Source organism: Rutilus rutilus (assembly GCF_951802725.1).
Source record: "Rutilus rutilus genome assembly, chromosome: 25".
Classification (NCBI taxonomy): Eukaryota; Metazoa; Chordata; class Actinopteri; order Cypriniformes; family Leuciscidae; genus Rutilus; species Rutilus rutilus.
Genome location: NC_140229.1, coordinates 25014438 through 25032173, shown reverse-complemented (window position 1 = coordinate 25032173; position 17736 = coordinate 25014438). Strand labels below are relative to the sequence as shown.

At 39.3% G+C, this 17736-nt stretch overlaps 1 protein-coding gene across 2 annotated transcripts in view; it reads left to right on the top strand.

Moving 5' to 3' along the window:
- The window catches only part of epha5 (EPH receptor A5), an 82097-nt gene extending 65480 nt beyond the window's left edge, over positions 1-16617 (top strand). The window contains exons 11-17 of one of the 2 annotated variants that reach the window (XM_084401036.1): positions 145-330; positions 889-950; positions 1884-2093; positions 4193-4342; positions 12124-12317; positions 14584-14739; positions 15139-16617. In XM_084401036.1, the coding sequence (XP_084257162.1) occupies positions 145-330; positions 889-950; positions 1884-2093; positions 4193-4342; positions 12124-12317; positions 14584-14739; positions 15139-15244 (1064 nt within the window). In that variant the 3' untranslated portion in view covers positions 15245-16617. The remainder of the gene's footprint in view (positions 1-144; positions 331-888; positions 951-1883; positions 2094-4192; positions 4343-12123; positions 12318-14583; positions 14740-15138) is intronic. The other variant, XM_084401037.1, reaches the window with a different exon arrangement.
- Positions 16618-17736: the final 1119 nt, after the last annotated feature.

Sequence of the window (17736 nt, the reverse complement as noted above, 5' to 3'; positions counted from 1 at the left end):
TCGTTCAGAAGGAAGCAAGTTCATTCCTCAGTAGTTTTGCACTTTGTCGCTTCACGAGGGAAATCTGCCCGAGCACAATGAGGCGTTTCATTGTCTGGCTCTTTCGTGCAGCGGTTCATTGATGGCTCTGCCTTCCGGTTGCAGGAGAGTTCGGTGAGGTGTGCAGCGGTTTGCTTCGGCAGCCAGGGAAGAGAGAGATCTCAGTGGCCATTAAAACTCTGAAAGCCGGTTACACCGAGAAGCAGAGGCGGGACTTCCTGGGAGAGGCCAGCATCATGGGCCAGTTCGACCATCCCAACATCATACACCTGAAGGGGGTGGTCACCAAGAGTGAGTCTTTTGAATATGATTATTACTGAAGATTACTGCATGTTATCTTTATTTCAGTATTATGATCGGTTCAAAGTTGGAAACATTGCTTAAGATTAGCTCAGTACTTTCACAGTATGAATAATTATTATTCATTACATCTAGTGGTGCCAATAGCAAATTATATTGCCAAGGGTGAAGACCCCTCTTGTAATCATCAGTGTTATTGTTATTATTATTCCGCCATGGAAGTCTATGGCAGCACATAGAACCATATGGTAAAAAGTTGTGAAATTTGGCACGCAAATAGAGGATGGTCTGAACACTATCCACAGCAAATTTGGAGTCTTTATCTCAAACGTTCTAGCACAAAACAACAGCATAAAGTTGCACTCGTGTTTATGCTAATACCATTTTAACCCTATAAGGGCTAGAAACTCCCACAGCCTTACTGTGTAACAAGTGCTGAAAACCTGGTTTAATGTTTTATCTTTTGGTTTGTTTTTTGCCTATAACTTAATGTGTCACACAATAATAACATAGCAATTCCCTGAAATGAGTGTTATTTATTTCCACAAGGTAAACCAGTGATGATAATAACAGAATTTATGGAGAATGGATCCCTTGACACCTTTTTGAAGGTACAGTTTCTGCTTTTTGGAAGTACAGTCAATAAAGACACTACTATGACATTCGTCAACAAACATCATTCTATGAAATGTATGGAAATGTCATGAAAAACTTACACTTGAAATGCCAGTGATGTGTAATTACACAGAGACAGTATATTATTTTAGGTTAAACTTTATTTGGTAAAACTTCATTGTCCTTGTTACATATGTTACATGTACTTACCATAGTAATAAGAGTAAATTAGGCATAATTGCATGCAACTAACCCTCAACCAAATCCTAATCCTACCCTAACCCTATAGTAAGTACATGTAGTTGCTTAATATTATTCAGTACTTAAATATAAACCTTAAATACCTTAAAATAAAGTGGGTTACACTTTATTTTAAGGTGCCATTGTTACAGTGTAATTATATATTTAAGTACTAAGTAATATTAAGCAAATACATGTACTTACTATAGGGTTAGGATAGGATTAGGATTAGTTTGAGGGTTAGTTGCATGTAATTATGCCTAATTTACTCTTATTATGGTAAGTACATGCAACATATGTAACAAGGACACTGTAAAAATGAAGTGTTACCAAATAAAAAGTAACCTAAAATAATATACTGTCTCTGTGTAATTACACATCACTGGCATTTTCACAAGTTTTTTCATGACTGTACATATAACATATGTAACAAGGACACTGTAAAAGAAAGTGTTACAGTAAAGTGTAACCCTTTATTTGAATGTGTCCTTGTTACAAATGTAATTACACAAATAGGTACTGAGTAATATTAACATACTATACTATAATTAACTTATTCGCATACTTACTATATGTAGAGGTAGGGTTTGGTTTAGTGTTAGTTGCTTAATTATGCATATTATTCCTGATTTAATTTGATATATTACACTCATAATCATACGTATTATGTGTCTTTACTGCTCCAACAGAAGAATGACGGTCAGTTCACTGTCATCCAGTTGGTTGGCATGATGCGAGGCATTGCTTCGGGAATGCGCTACCTCTCTGAGATGGGATATGTACACCGTGACCTAGCAGCCCGCAACATCCTGGTCAACAGCAACCTGGTGTGTAAGGTGTCCGACTTCGGCTTGTCGAGAGTGCTGGAGGACGACCCAGAGGCGGCCTACACAACCCGCGTACGTGCTTCAGAGCATAAACACCGGCTAACCTACTACACCTTCATCTATTAGCTACCTCCCAGCAGACCTTTGTTTTAAAACCCTATTCAAATCCAGTGCCAATATCATCCTACTTTTCCTGGACACCCTCCCTGCTCTCTAATAATGCAGTAAAGTATTAAGCTGGACTTTTACTTGATTGGATTGCATTGAGGGCATTTTAAATGGTATGTGATCATCTCCTTCACAACCTAGCACCCAGAACTAACAGGCAAGATCCAGAATTTTCTCCATGCAAATTGTTTAGCATCCCTTTTTGCAGTGATTTGCATAATTATATTAGTGAAGGGTGCTTAAACAATCCAGGAGCTGCATTCAGAAAAGTTATGATGAATTTGTAACTCTTAAAAAATACTTAAAGTGCCGCTATTTTGCTTTTTCGAATATTCAAGTGCTTGTAACAAGTGCTGAGGAAGAGCTCCTCAGATATGGTAATGAGCATTTTGTTTCCGACACGTGCCGTAAGCGGTGGACAAATCGCAACAGACTGGGACATCTGAACAATCAGAGCAGAGTAGACCAATCACAACAGACTGGGTCATCTGACCAATCAGAGCAGAGTAGACCAATCACAACAGACTGGGCCATCTGACCAATCAGAGCAGAGTAGGCCAATCACAACAGACTGGGCCATCTGAATAATCAGAGCAGAGAAGACCAATCACAACAGACTGGGTCATCTGACCAATCAGAGCAGAGTAGACCAATCACAACAGACTGGGCCATCTGACCAACCAGAGCAGACTAGACCGATCACAACAGACTGGGCCATCTGACCAATCAGAGCAGAGTAGGCCAATCACAACAGACTGGGCCATCTGAATAATCAGAGCAGAGTAGGCCAATCACAACAGACTGGGTCATCTGACCAATCAGAGCAGAGTAGACCAATCACAACAGACAGGGTCATCTGATCAATCAGAGCAGAGTAGACCAATCACAACAGACTGGGCCATCTGACCAATCAGAGCAGAGTAGGCCAATCACAACAGACTGGGCCATCTGAATAATCAGAGCAGAGTAGACCAATCACAACAGATTGGGCCATCTGACCAATCAGATCAGAGTAGACCAATCACAACAGACTGGGCCATCTGACCAATCAGAGCAGAGGAGACCAATCACAACAGACTGGACCATCTGACCAATCAGAGCAGAGTAGACCAATCACAACAGACTGGGCCATCTGAACAATCAGAGCAGAGCAGGCCTATCACAACAGACCGGGTCATCTGACCAATCAGAGCAGAGTAGACCCATCACAACAGACTGGGCCATATAGCCAATCAGAGCAGAGTAGACCAATCACAACAGACTGGGCCATCCGACCAATCACAACAGACTGGACCATAGGCTGGCAGTAAGGAGTGGTTTAGAGAGACTGAATCTTCTAACAAACCATATTCAGACTCTTTGAGAAATTAGGTTATGTGCAATGGATAAAATGAGAAAATTAAAGTGTTTTGACCTTTAATGCATGTAAACCCATTGTAGGAGAAAAAAGGTTTAACTCCAAAACAAAATTAGCATAATAGCATAAAAGAAGCAACAATCTACACTTTAATAAAATATATGTTGCTAAAACACATCAAGAATTTTCAATTTTGCCAGAGCAAATAAATCTACAGTGAAAATAAATTATTGTAGAGTCCTGAAAAAGGAGCTGCCTTAGTCTGAAAGAGGATTATTAGAGGTTTGGTGGTGGCTGTCATAATTAGCTTTTTTTTTTTTTTTTTTTTCATCTTTGTTTCTTGTTTTGGTGTGTCAAAGTATCACTGAAGAAAGCATTTTGCGTGTGTGGATGTGTGTGAACTGTCGACAAAGTAAATTAAGACATGTCTCCCCAGTGCGTGAGTTGCCAACAGAAATTGAGAGCGCTAACACCAGGACAGTCAATTAGCGATTAGCATGCAACAGCCATCCACAGACAGAATGCTTCCTGTCAGTTTTCACAGGCTGACAGCATTCTTTCCCAGTGATAATCACCCATTAAGATCTCTTGACAAGACGTGTTTCTGATCTGAGACGTGGAATTCAGCATGCGGTTTGTTTCGCAGGGAGGGAAGATTCCCATCAGGTGGACAGCTCCAGAAGCCATCGCCTACAGGAAATTCACCTCAGCCAGTGACGTGTGGAGCTACGGCATTGTTATGTGGGAAGTGATGTCATACGGCGAGAGACCATACTGGGAGATGAGCAATCAAGACGTAAGTCGGAACGATTCTATTAAATTCTGTTCAAATGTGGTCTTATTGGTGCTACATAAAGTCTTTGTAAGTGAATACGTTGAAAACAATTGAGCCTGTCAATCCCACTTTTTGAGCAAAGACCTGAAAAAGATATTTCTAACTTAAAATGTTATAAATCTTGAATCTACTTCAATACTGGAACACAAACTTAGATTTGGACTTAGACTTAGACTTTTTAACCCTCATGTTGTTTTTGGGTCATTTTGACCCGGAGAGGATTTTCTTCTTCCCGAAAATTCTAGTTAACGTTATCGCATATTGGACAAAGGGGCTGTTTACACGGTACCGCTTTCAATTAACGTTCATTTACACGACAACGCCGTTTTGGTTGCCTTAAAACGCAAACTTTTGAAAACGGGATTCAAAGTGCAAGTTTTGGGTACATTTACACGACAACGGTATGTTTAAACTGGAGAAGTTTTTCCTTTGAGTCTTCCGCATACAGACGACACCATTGTCAAAACGATCCCCATTCACATGGATCCGTGAAAAACAGCCGCGTAAACTCCATGTAAACAGCAAAATTGAGACTCTCTGAAGACGATGACGTCATGCACATGCGCATTACGTGTTCAGTCTATAGTGTTTCATCGCCATCTAATGGTCTGGCAGCAGAATACTGAATACTGCGTTTTTAGTCGTTTTCACGGATCCGTGTGAACGGGGATCGTTTTGACAATGATGTCATCTGTACACGGAAAACTCAAAGGAAAAACTTCTCCGTTTTAAGCATATTTTAGTCCACCTTGTTACAGTTGTGGTGTTCCCGGTCAAAAATGACTGGCCTACAAAATTTTTTAAATGTTTATAAATGTAATGTTGTTTTTAAATATGTAATTGCAAACGTCCTACTGGTGGGATGGTGACAGTTTTTTTTAAGTAATAAATAAAACAAAAATAATTTAGGTACATTTTATAAGAAAAATACTTCACTATTTTACATTTAATTCAATGTGTTCCTTGCTGTTTCTTTATAATTGTTTGTGAAATTAATAGCAATTTCTGAGCGACAATTGTTTCTACACCAATTCTTTTCAGTGTAGCTGTTATTTATATAAATATAATCCTATCTTACAATCCAGTGATTATATAGTATACATTTATGAAAAGATTCTGTGTAGGGCAGCGTTACAGCCAAAGTGCAGTTTTACCCTGCAGTGTTTTAACACTACAACACAATAATTGCTTCCCATGGCCGTTTTCAGCGCTCATATGCTCTCGGATTTGCCTTAGGGGAAATGAGAGCGATAGAATGCTGATGTCTATAAATGGATCGGGAAGTGAGGGTAAACTCTGAGCTAAACCGACATATCGAACCCCATCAGTGGGCAGAGATCCATGCAGATTTTGGGGTTGGGTTGGGGGTAGATCAAATCTTTCTCCCACTGCGGTACATCTGCCTGCGGTCGAGTCAAAGGTCATGTGAGAAAAGGAACACGCGGGATGCTGGGTAATGGGTGTTTGGGTTGAAAACCAGGTTTTGGCCACAGAGATTTTATTCTTGGCTTTTCTGCACGGAAAGAGCATCAGATCCCTGCAGACTGAAATCTGCCGGGCGTAATGGAGTTTGGTGTTGGACATTGTGTACAGTAGCTTTTACCAGAAGCTTACAGGATCTATTGTTTCTGTCTCTGACTGAATACAAACATGATCTCACTGGCACGCATCCCACATTTTTGTTCTTTGAACATTTGAATAGACACTGAAACATACAGCATATAATAATGTATGGACAGCTTATAAAGCATGGTGTTTTTTATTTAATTTTATTTTTAATTTTATTATAGTTTTATTATTCATTATTATACATTTTAAGCTTTCATACTAATTTTAGTAGAGTTTTTAGTAATTTCAGTAATTCAGTAATTTGTATTTATTTTTTTGGCTTTAATTAGTTTTAGTGTTTGTTTATTTATAGTTAACAATTTTGGTGCTTCAACCTCAACTTATTTCAGTTTATTGCCAAGGCATCATTTCTAATTTTCGTTTATTTCGTAAATTTATTTTATTTTATTTTATTTTATTTCAGCTTTATTCCTTATAGAATATTTTTAATAATTTTAGTTTTAGTTAACGATAATAACCCTGAGTGTAAGTATATTTATTAAGACCAATGAAGCTCTTATTTATTTTATGAAACCTCTAAGTTTATAAAGTATTGTATTTATAATAAATTATTAATTAAATTCATAAATAAAATGTCTAATTTACGAAAAAAATATTTTGAGAATTTTATTTGGTCAGAATCAGAGTCTTGATACTAATTTTATTCCACAGCGAAATGCAATTTACCATCTAACAGATTAATTAATTTAAAAAGCTAAATATTTATATAAGTATTGACAAATTAAATTATAATAAAATAAAAAAAATCTCCATTAAGTAAATATTGCTGGCAATGTGACGAGTCTGGAGAGGCAAACAGATGTAACTGTGCGGCCCCGAAGTGGTCCCAGAACAGCTGGACCGCCCGGGGATGGAGTCTCAACTCTCCCTGGGCCATAGGCTGTTGTGAGGCCTCATCGATGGCACGATTGAGCAGGCCGGAAAATTAAGTGGAATGAGGCGACCTCAGAAGCTTCTGACTCCATAGGAGGAGGTGACGTAGCGCAACGGTCGCAATGTTGTCTGTATAGACCAGTACATGCTTGCTGAGCAGCGGCATTTTGCGGCGTCTCAAAGCAAGGTGTACTGCTAGCAACTCGAGGCAGTTGATGCCAATGCAGTCGGAGGGCCGCCCAGACCCCCGTTGTTGCATGCCCGTTGTACGTGGCCCCTCAGCCGGTGTTGGTGGACACTTGTTCTAGGGGCGGCTGGCCCGGAGAAACAAAAGGTCTGATCACCTTGGGACTCGGCTGTGAAGCCAGTGTTGAAGCGGTCTTCATATGGAGGAAGACGTTCTATTGCGGCTGCGTCTGCCATACGCCACAGGAGCCTCTGAAAAGTTTCAGTGGGACCCTTTCTCACTTCTGTATAGCACCGACTGGACACGTTCCTCTTGAGAGACATGTTGGACCGAGTCCATCGCCATATCGGAAAAAGAGATCCTCAGCCCGTGGGCGAGTTTACTCTTTTCCCAGTTGACCCGAAGACCCAACTTGCTGTGGAGCACTCGAAGGGTAGGACTTTGTACTGACTTCGAACCCTCGAGCGCAAAAACACAGACATAGCCTGCGTTGTGGAAGGATAGAGATCTGAAATACGCGTCCTTCAGGTCGAACTCAGCAGACCAGTCTTGGGGACGGAGCATCTCTGAAAATGCGTCTCTGCGTTAGCCACTTGAAGGCCTGGTTAGAGGCTGCTGCGGAGGCCCAGCGGGAGTGGAAGCGGTGGCAGGGCCCTCGGGGACGAGCAGGCGGAGGATCTCAACCGCTTCGCCGAACAGCCCATCCTGGGAAATGGGGGAGTCCAGGAACTGAACCTTGTCCGCATCCCTCATATCTACCAGGTTGAGCTGGAGATGGTGCTCCTGGACCACTAGGGTGGACATCGCCAGACCGCTCGGTCAAACCGCAACGCTCATGCCCCGGAGGGCAAGGTCGGTTGTGATGTAGAGCTCACCTATGAGCACACGGTCTGGGCTACCCTTGTGCATGTCCATGAGTGCCTTGGCCTGGTAGACCTGTAGCAACGCCATGGCATGCAAAGAGGAAGCAGCTTGCCCACAGGCTTTTCTCTTCTGGCAGAGAAAGGTGGCGTCCACGAACTGGTAAGCTCTCCATGCACTTCGGGAAAGAAAGGCACTGGGGCGGCAGGCTGAGAACCAGCGCGGCCTGCCCTGAGAAACCAATCATCCAACCGAGACTGTTCGGGACACGGTGGAGGATTCCACGCGAGCCCGACAGCCTCGGCGGCCCGTTTCAGCATAGCTGACATTTCTGGATCTGGCTCGGGCAACGTTACACTCCCAGAGGGAGATAACACAGCCGAGTCATCATCTCCAGAGGCCAGCTCATCCTCCGATGCTGCAATCTGGAGGGGCCCCAAATGAAACGGCTGGTCGGTCCATTACAGAGGGACCAGCGCGCTCAACGGTGGGTCCCACTGGCTGCGGTGTGATAGAGGAGTGAGGGGCCCACAGGGATTGGTTACTGGGTGGGGAAGCCATCACTATGATCCTCACAATGAGAACATGAACTATCCACAAAAGCTGCCTCTGTAAACCCAAACGTGATGCAGCAATTGTGAACGTCAGAAGGGGACAGGGAACGACCGCATCCAGAAATGCACGGGTGGCATGACATCTTGAAAAAGACGCAAACACACCCGTGTTGCTCTTTCAGGAAATGAAAAACTCACCAGTGCCGGAGCACACAGGGGAATGATCGGGGCAACACTTACAGTGATGGTGCAGCCTGTACCAGTGAAGCACTCACTTTCTTCGCCCTCAACCGGCCGTCAGACAAACAAACACAAAAAGGAATGCTGTTAAAACAGCAGTTGAGCGCTCAGAAGCTCACGACCACCACTGCACTCGCGCTGTAGAACCACCAGCACCGGGAGAGACTTCCAGAAGAAGCACCGACACACTCGCTCATTGAATGAATAAACACTCTTCAGAGACACTTTCATGAAGACCGATCGGCTCCGAAGCGAAAGACAAGTGGTGCGTGCATCCGGTTCCGTGTTTATACCCGCGCTGCGGGGCGGAGCGTGGATGCAAAGCTTGCACGCCAATGTGTGCATTGGCTCGTTTTATCAATACTCGCAGATGACAGGCTCCCTAAGCGTGATCCCAATCAGTCGACACGTCTACTACGTCGAACGTGAGCGACTGAATGCGACATTTATTTGAAATGGAAATGAAATATATTTGGTAAAAATGTGTAATTTCTTCTTCTTTTTTTTTTTAAGGTGCACAATAGTGTACGGATCAGTGTCTATCCAAAACAAAACAAAATATACACCTAAATGTTAAACACAAAAGTTAATGTTGTAAAAACATAACAAACGAGGACCATTTTTTATTACTACAGGCTATTGAGTTTTGTTTGCATATATTAAGCCATTACAGCTTCAGATATTGAAAAGCACATGCCGAGCAGCCGCCTCGCTGTCTTTTGTTATGTAGATGCGCATGTCATATGTCAGCGCATGAGATGACAAGTATATTTGCAGGCAGAGATGAAACGCAAGGCGATGCTTATGTTTTCCCACCATATCCCAGAAGGAGGTGCACACAGCAGTCATGGTTTTATCAAGCACGACTGACCTTTTTTTTCCTCCTTTACAGTTGCCAGTGACGGCTTCATCTGCGCCTCACATCTTGTTCTGCGCTCCATCATTAATCTGTTTCACACACACTCGGGAAGGGAAAGTTATTTGATGTTTTATTTCACAGTTTCTTGAGGGTTCCCCTCAGATCTCGGCTTCCTCTGCTCAGCCAGACACTTGTGTGTTTCTCTCTCTCTGTCTGTCTCGGCTCTCTCTCTGTGAGGCTTTTCCGCGAGGGAGCCACTGTTGATGTAGTGTTGTGATGTGGGAGTGTGGGGGGGATTTTATTTTAGCTTGGAGGAGAGGAGAGACGCTCTTTGTTGATTCAGATTTCTGGTTTATCTTTCCAGTTTTTTGAATCTCACAAAAAGTTATCAAATAGATATATTAAATTCACTCTGTAGCACAACATAGCTGTCTATTCATGTTCATTAATTATATGATATAATATGATCAAATTAGGCACTACAAAAACACATGCTTAATCTGAAAATTCTGAAGAATCTTCTGATCAAAGTACAGTAAAAACAGTAATATTGAAATGATATTATTTTAAATAACAGTTCCGTATTTTAATTAGATTAATCGCAATTAATCGTATCCAACATAAAACTTTGTATCTACATAATAAAAGTGTGTGTACTGTGTAATTATTTTGTATATATAAATACACACATATGCATATTTGCATGTGTGTGTATATATATATATATATATATATATATATATATATATATACATATACATATATACATATATATATATACATATATATATATATATATATATATATATATATATATATACATATATATATATATATATATATATATATATATATATATATATATATATATACATATATATATATACATATACATATATACATATATATATATACATATATATATCTCTCTCTCTCACCTTTCGCCGCTTCTATCCTTTCCTCTATATACACATACATACATACATTTTATATAAATATAAATATTTGATTATATAAATAACAATTTTTTCTTAAATATATACAGGCATATGTGTGTATTTATATATACAAAATAATTATCCACAGTACACACACTTTTATTTTGGATGCTATTAATTGCAATTAATCGTTGCTTAGCACTAATTTTAATAATTTCAAATCGATTTAAAACAATCTTCAGTGTCACATGATCCTTCAGAAATCAATGCAATTTACTGCTCTAATAAGAAACCTTTTTTTAAAGATTCTTTGAATAAAGAAAAAAAAAATGTAAAAAAGTCTTTACAGTGACTTTTGATCAATTTAATGTGTCCTTACTTAATACAATTATGAACCTTTTAACCCTCTGTTGGGTCTTTTTTAAATGTATAATTATGTTGTTGTGTGAACTCAAACAAACAAACAAACAATCATGGACATGATTCGAAAAGGTTAAATGGTCCTAAAAAATTTGTCACACTTGTATTGTTCACGGTCAAAAATGACCACATTGAAAATTAATGTGAGACGACTTGCATCTAGTGGAAAGGTTTGGTATTGCACACAAACAAACTCTTACTGAAAGCTCATTATTTGAGATATCAACCTCAAATTTGGAGCACAACTTGTTTAGATTTATAGCTTTGATTGTCTGAAGTTTTTGAGTAAAACTTGATTTGGAAAATCTATATTTCATATTAAACTTTTCTTTTTTTTTGTATTAAATTGTATTTTTTTGTGTGTGTGTGCAGTTTTCATAACAATAAATATAAACATGTTAACTTTTTTTAAGTCAACTTTTTTTTCAACTTTTTTTCACTTCAGAAATAATCTGCCAAGTGTCATCTTTAAAAAGATACCAAACTTAAGTCTGTGCTCCAAAGCATTTAAGATTTACGGCAGTTTAAGTTGGAAATTTCATTTTCAGGTCCATGCTCAAAAAGTGAATAAATGGATTATAACTACTGCATAAATATAATTTAGTACCATCAAATCCCCCCAAAATACTAAATATTAAATAAAAAATATTATCTAACTAAAATAAAGGACAATCATTTCATAAAAAAAAAAAATTTATATATGTATATGTATATGTATATATATGTGTGTGCGTGCGTGCGTGCGTGTGCGTGTGTGTGTGTGTGTGTGTGTGCGTGTGTGTGCGTGTGTGTGCGTGTGTGTGCGTGTGTGTGCGTGTGTGTGCGTGTGTGTGTGTGTGTGTGTGTGTGTGTGCGTGTATATGTAATTTGTTAATTTTAGCCCGACACGCGAGCAGCAACAGAGGGTTAAAAATCTGACCCTAAACTTTTAAATGTTATATACTGTTACTGTTGTTGCTGCCTGTTTAGAACATCCAAATAAGTCACTATAAAGGTGCCAGTTAATGATGCCTAGGAAGCCATCTGCCTCTGTAAGCCATATATGGCAAGGTCAAGTGTTGACTTTGCCACCTAGCAACAATTCATGAACCAGAACAATCAGTGTTTGGACACGTAGGGCACATCATATATTTATTATGGAACATGATGTAAAGTGGTTGCAATCTTTTCTGTTGTCTCAGGTGATAAAGGCAGTGGAGGAGAACTACAGACTCCCGGGTCCCATGGACTGCCCGACCGCCCTCTATCATCTCATGATGGATTGCTGGCAGAAAGACAGGAACAGCCGGCCAAAATTCGAAGAGATTGTCAGCTTATTGGACAAACTCATCCGCAATCCCAGCAGCCTGAAGGGTCTGGTTAACCCATCTAACAGGTAAACGACCAGCCGTTATTGTTTACTTTGCTCATGATTTTGATTTGTGTGACTGTCCTTTCAATAAACTTTCTTTGTTCTCGTTCTTTATTGTTCCCATCAGAGCATATGCTAATTATGTTGTTATTTACGGCATGTGATTGAGATCACAAATGATGTGACGTCTGTGAAAAATGGATAACCGAGGGTTAACCACCGTGCTACACGCTTGTCACAGGAAATCAAGGTTTAATGACACTTGTGACAAATACGCACTCACATTTCATGATTTAATGTCGCGTTAAACAGAAGTGACAGTGTGCAAATGACTTCCAATTACTGTGATTATACGTATCGAATACATTTGCTGCACGTGGAGTGTTCTTCATTCTTACACGTTGGAATCATCCATTATCAGTAATTGTGTTATGCAGTTACATTCAAGTTTAATATGAAATTGATTTGGAGTCTGGGAATGTTTCGGTAGCTGTTATTGCACTGTAATTTTCTTTCTTTGCCCTGGATGATAATATCAGCAAGTGTGGCCAAGGGATCACTGATTTTATTAATATGTATAGTCATAATAAAGTTTGATTTAACTTGCATCGGAAAGCAGGATTATAAGCTTAGTTTCATATAAATATTTGTTCTGAATTTTAAGGCAGGACATTATATAGACAAATGCACTGGTCAGTTTTGAGATTTGGGGCTGTTTGGCTTTTCACAACCTTTTTGGGATGAAAAAAAGCCTTTTTGCTGTGTGCCCCGGTATCGCCATCGTTGATAGGTTTCAGCACTGCCAACGCTGTCATTTGATAGGTTTCAGCACAGCCAGCGCCATCATTGATAGGTTTCAGCTCCGCCAACATCGTCGTTGATAGGTTTCAGGCGGCGAAGGATCAGTCGGAACCATTCTAGCAATTTATCCCTCCATAAAGCCTGGGCCCTCATCCTCCTGTCCTGCAGCTTAGCTCAAGGAGGGAGGAGTAGAAGCCCAGTGTGGCTGATCGCGTTCCCCCTAGCAAAGACTTGGGGCTCGAGCACCGCACCCAGTCCCAGCCTGCCAGGGGTAGACCTGCGGCAGGGTTCCTGGTAGGGTTTCTCATCCAATTCGGTTGGTTCCTTGGGTTCTTATAGAGAAAGATTGCAGAGTCCAGTTCAAGTCTCATCCTCTGTTTCAATGGCGTGCTCCCCACTACGGTGAAGCCAGAGAAGATTCCTTTGCTTTCACAGGAGTTTGAAGTCTCTCCTGGACAAAAGGGCCATAGATAATGTTCCCCTCCAAGTAAGAGACTCAGGATTTTACAGCCGGTACTTTTTGGTAACCAAAAAAGACTGAGGGTTGCGTCCCAACCTTGATCTTCGTCTTTTGAACTGTACTCTTCGTATTTACAGTTTCAAGATATTGACGTTAAAACGTACGTCTCAAATCCAATTTGAGGATTTTTTTTGTTACGATAGACTTAAACTACGCATATTTTCAAATAGAAATATTAAGTTCCTGAGGTTTGCTTTTTTTTTTTTGCTGAAGCTTACCAGTATCGGGTTCTTCACTACGGCCCAGCCTTGTGTCCTCACACCTTCACCAAGTATAACCTGTAGTGCAGGCATTCTCTCAGTATGGCGGCGTGGGTAATAACGCATAACGCAATGACGCGGCTTCGGTGTTCCCTCAAAAAGGAACTGAACATTGGATACTAAGAATGGGAACGAGACGCCACGTTGCATTGCCATACTTCAAGTATGCCAGCTTGGCTTCTTCAGACCAGTGAACCTGGTGACGCTCTCGCAAGCGTCACCTGACTTTGCCCGTGGCCAATAGATTACGTGTACTACACGTGATTCAGACACCGGCTTATACTGAAGACGTTCCCATAGCGTCAACGCAATGATGCGGCATCTCGTTTCCATTCTCAGTAAGTTTTTTTTTTTTTTTTTAATCCAACAAATTAATTACAATTATTTTAGGCATACATTTTTGTTTTTTTTTGTTTTTTTGGATTATGTGAAGAAATTGTTTTTGTGTGATCTCAGACTTTTGGACCTTACTGTGTATTATAACAGTTATAGTATTGTAACAAATTTCGAGGGGGAAAAAACGTGCAATATACATTTGTGATATGCCTTTTTTTTTCTTTTTTTTTTTTTTTAAGCCTGTTAGATGGTACATTATTCTGCTTGTGTCAGCTCAGATCTGTAAAGGTTTTTAGTATCCAGCCTTCACCTAGAACTTTAATGTCAGGTTTATGCATCCATTTGTTCACCACTGTACCTGTCTCTCCCGCAGAGTGTCCAATTTATTAGTGGAGCACGGGAGCCCCGAGGGCTGTGTATTCAGATCGGTGGAGGAATGGTTAGAGGCCATAAAAATGGGTCGATACACCGAGCTTTTCATGGAAAGTGGATACACTTCTCTGGAAGTAGTCACTCAAATGACCTTGGAGTAAGTCATCTGTTGTGGAGGACATTGAGCCTGTTTGCTGTTCATCTACTGTTAAAATTACTGAGAGTGTAACCTCCATTTCATGTTTTGATCTTTGATTTGGATGCACTTTCTAATGGTTAATTGTTACAGCATAGTTTACGTGATCTCTTGAGCATCAAATCAGCATAGTAGAATGTTTTTACTTGTGAGGCATTTTTTAAGGTCTTTTCTTTCATTTTGTGTATCAAACAAATGTAGTGGCAAAAATAGCTTTAAAAAAAGACGTTTTACTTTCATTATTAGAAAGTCAAATTTTACAAATCACTAGATAAACCTTGATTGATTCCAGCTTTTTTAATCATTATCAATGAACCCTAAGAGAAACATATTTTATAGCTGTATGTTGTTCTTTTGCAGAGATCTTAGGAGGGTTGGAGTCACTTTGGCCGGTCATCAGAAAAAGATTCTCAACAGCATTCAGGAGATGCGAGTCCAAATGATGAACGCCACTTTGCCCATCTGAGACCTGCTTTAGAGGAACTTCCAATAGTAGCCTAGCACTTTCTATGGACACTTATTTATTGAGCGGAACTATTTAACGAATGGAAATCTGACGCTAAAGAAAAAAGAAACGCCGGATAGATGTACAAACGGTGACTGTTTCGTTTGTGCAAAGCCTCCGTCTAAGAGTCGCGGGAGGAACTTGACTGAAATGTTGAGTCGTTGTTTGGAAAAGTGTGGCACATCTCCAGATAGGACAACTGACTTGGGATCAGGTGTCTCTGGGCTGAATGTATAGCGTTTTTCCATGACCTCATTCAACAATATTATTACCTCCGGAATTCCACAAAAGACCAAGGTCGGCTCGGATGTTTTTCTCACACGAAGTTCACCTGGGGCGAAGTTCAGGCAGTGAGACTGAAGTCATATCACGGGCTGAGGGAACGAATGGCAGTGTTAAACAAAGCAATAGTAGATTTCGAGCTTGATGTTGATTTTACTTTGTTCTAAAATGTTGCTTCCTTGATTCAATAAGAGGACAAAGAAATGGACAGGATCATTTTCCTTTTTGCACAAAATATGTGTCATGAAGGGCGGAGGAAGTGTGTTTGTATTTGAAAATGTGACACGTTTCCAAACCACATGTTTATTTAGTTCCACTGACGTTTTGATGTTTTACTTGTAAATAGTGTACAGTTGCGTAGATAAAGTGGAGCTCAAATGCATCCATCCATGTTCATGTGGGGTTGATATACTGTACTTTAGTGCGCGGGTGGGCTAACATACTATGTATATTCAGTCCAGTCAATAAATGTTTATATTGCCTCTCAGTGCTTCATTAGATAGAAAATGAAAAGTTGTTTTAACCATTGATGTGTGAACTCTACTATATTTTGCTACTCATACTTTTGCCTACGTTTTTCACAGCATGGTGAGATTAAAGTCAACATGAACTCAAAACGGACCCGATTTACTTTCTTAATTAATACAGGTTTTTGGTTTTTCATTATTGTTTTCATATATCTGTAGAACCTCTAAAATTCTAAATGTAATAACTTAGGAAATAATTGTAGATTGGGATACTATGAAGCACATCATGTTAATGAAGTACACTGGGTTGCAGATATCGTTTCATGTTGACTTTAAGTTGGTTCAATATGTCAGACATTACATAAGCAAAAAAACTGTTAAAGTAAAATATATGTGCCGTATCTGAGGCAGAGTGTCGGTTACTGTTGACAATAATCCAGATGTTATATGGTTATATGGCTGTCAACGAATGTGACTCTACATTTTATTCAAAATTAAATATTTTCAGTACATTTTGACTTTTGACCCCAATTAATAGGAAAGGGTAAACATTTCCAATAGAACATGAAGGATGCCTAACTTCTCAAAAAGAGCAGTAAAATAAGTTTCAATTGTCTTTTTATGTACACTGAGGTATAAATTGAAATTATTGTCTGTTAATCGACAACTTGCCACACATGCATTATAGATATAGGACTCATATTCAGAAATGACAGGCATTAGGTCATTCCTAACCATATTTTAGGTTCATAATTGTTTATTACAGCGCATTATTTTCCTATTAACACTACTGAAAGGCCACAAGATTGTATTAACAAGTGCTCAAGTATGTCACATATTTCCTCAAAACCTCTTATAACTGCTCATAATTATAGTCAGTGTAATATTTCCATTAAAACCTCTCTGGTAGATATATATATATTACTTTTAATTTCTTGAAATTTAATCGTATCACATAAATAGCAGCATAATGCTCCTAAATTAGTCAAAAGGAAGTGTTCAGTGCCGATCAGATTTAATAATGGTCAAAAATCTTATTAACAAAGTTAATGACAAATTTTCAGTTAATTTGAATCTACATTGATTTGCACTTATACATCTGCTCTGTTTGTTATATACTGAGTGAATATTATTTGATGTGTTGCAATGAATGTTACTATACTATACTTGGAAATTGGTATTTTATGCAATGCAGTTTCTCTTGCTCTGACATTTACTTGGGTTAACTATGTATCATATTAAGTTAAATATAATTTTAGATTGAATTTATACACGTGTTTTAACCCCATTGTATTTTCAAAATAATGGCAAAAAAAAGTAATGGATTTGAAAAAACTGTTTGACTGTAGATTGAAAAACATTTTAACCTGACCAACCACACGCCATGCTTTAAAACTGCAAAATGCTTGAGTGTTTTCAGATTTGTGGCTGTTGTTTATTGTAGTGATATTTCTTCATAACCATTGGTCATGTCTGTCAGAATGAAAAGCCAGATTCATCATGTTTTCAAGCATGTTTGCCCTATTATCAGGTTGTTTACTTAGAATATGTAAATTTAGATAACTTAGTTGTAGCCATAAACATAGAACAGTTGCCTTTTGTTTGACATTTATGATTGTGGTTACGCAAAATACATCTAATTCACACTTGGAAATGTCAAATGTAGCTGCAATTAAAAAGCTTACTGATTAGCACAGAAAATTG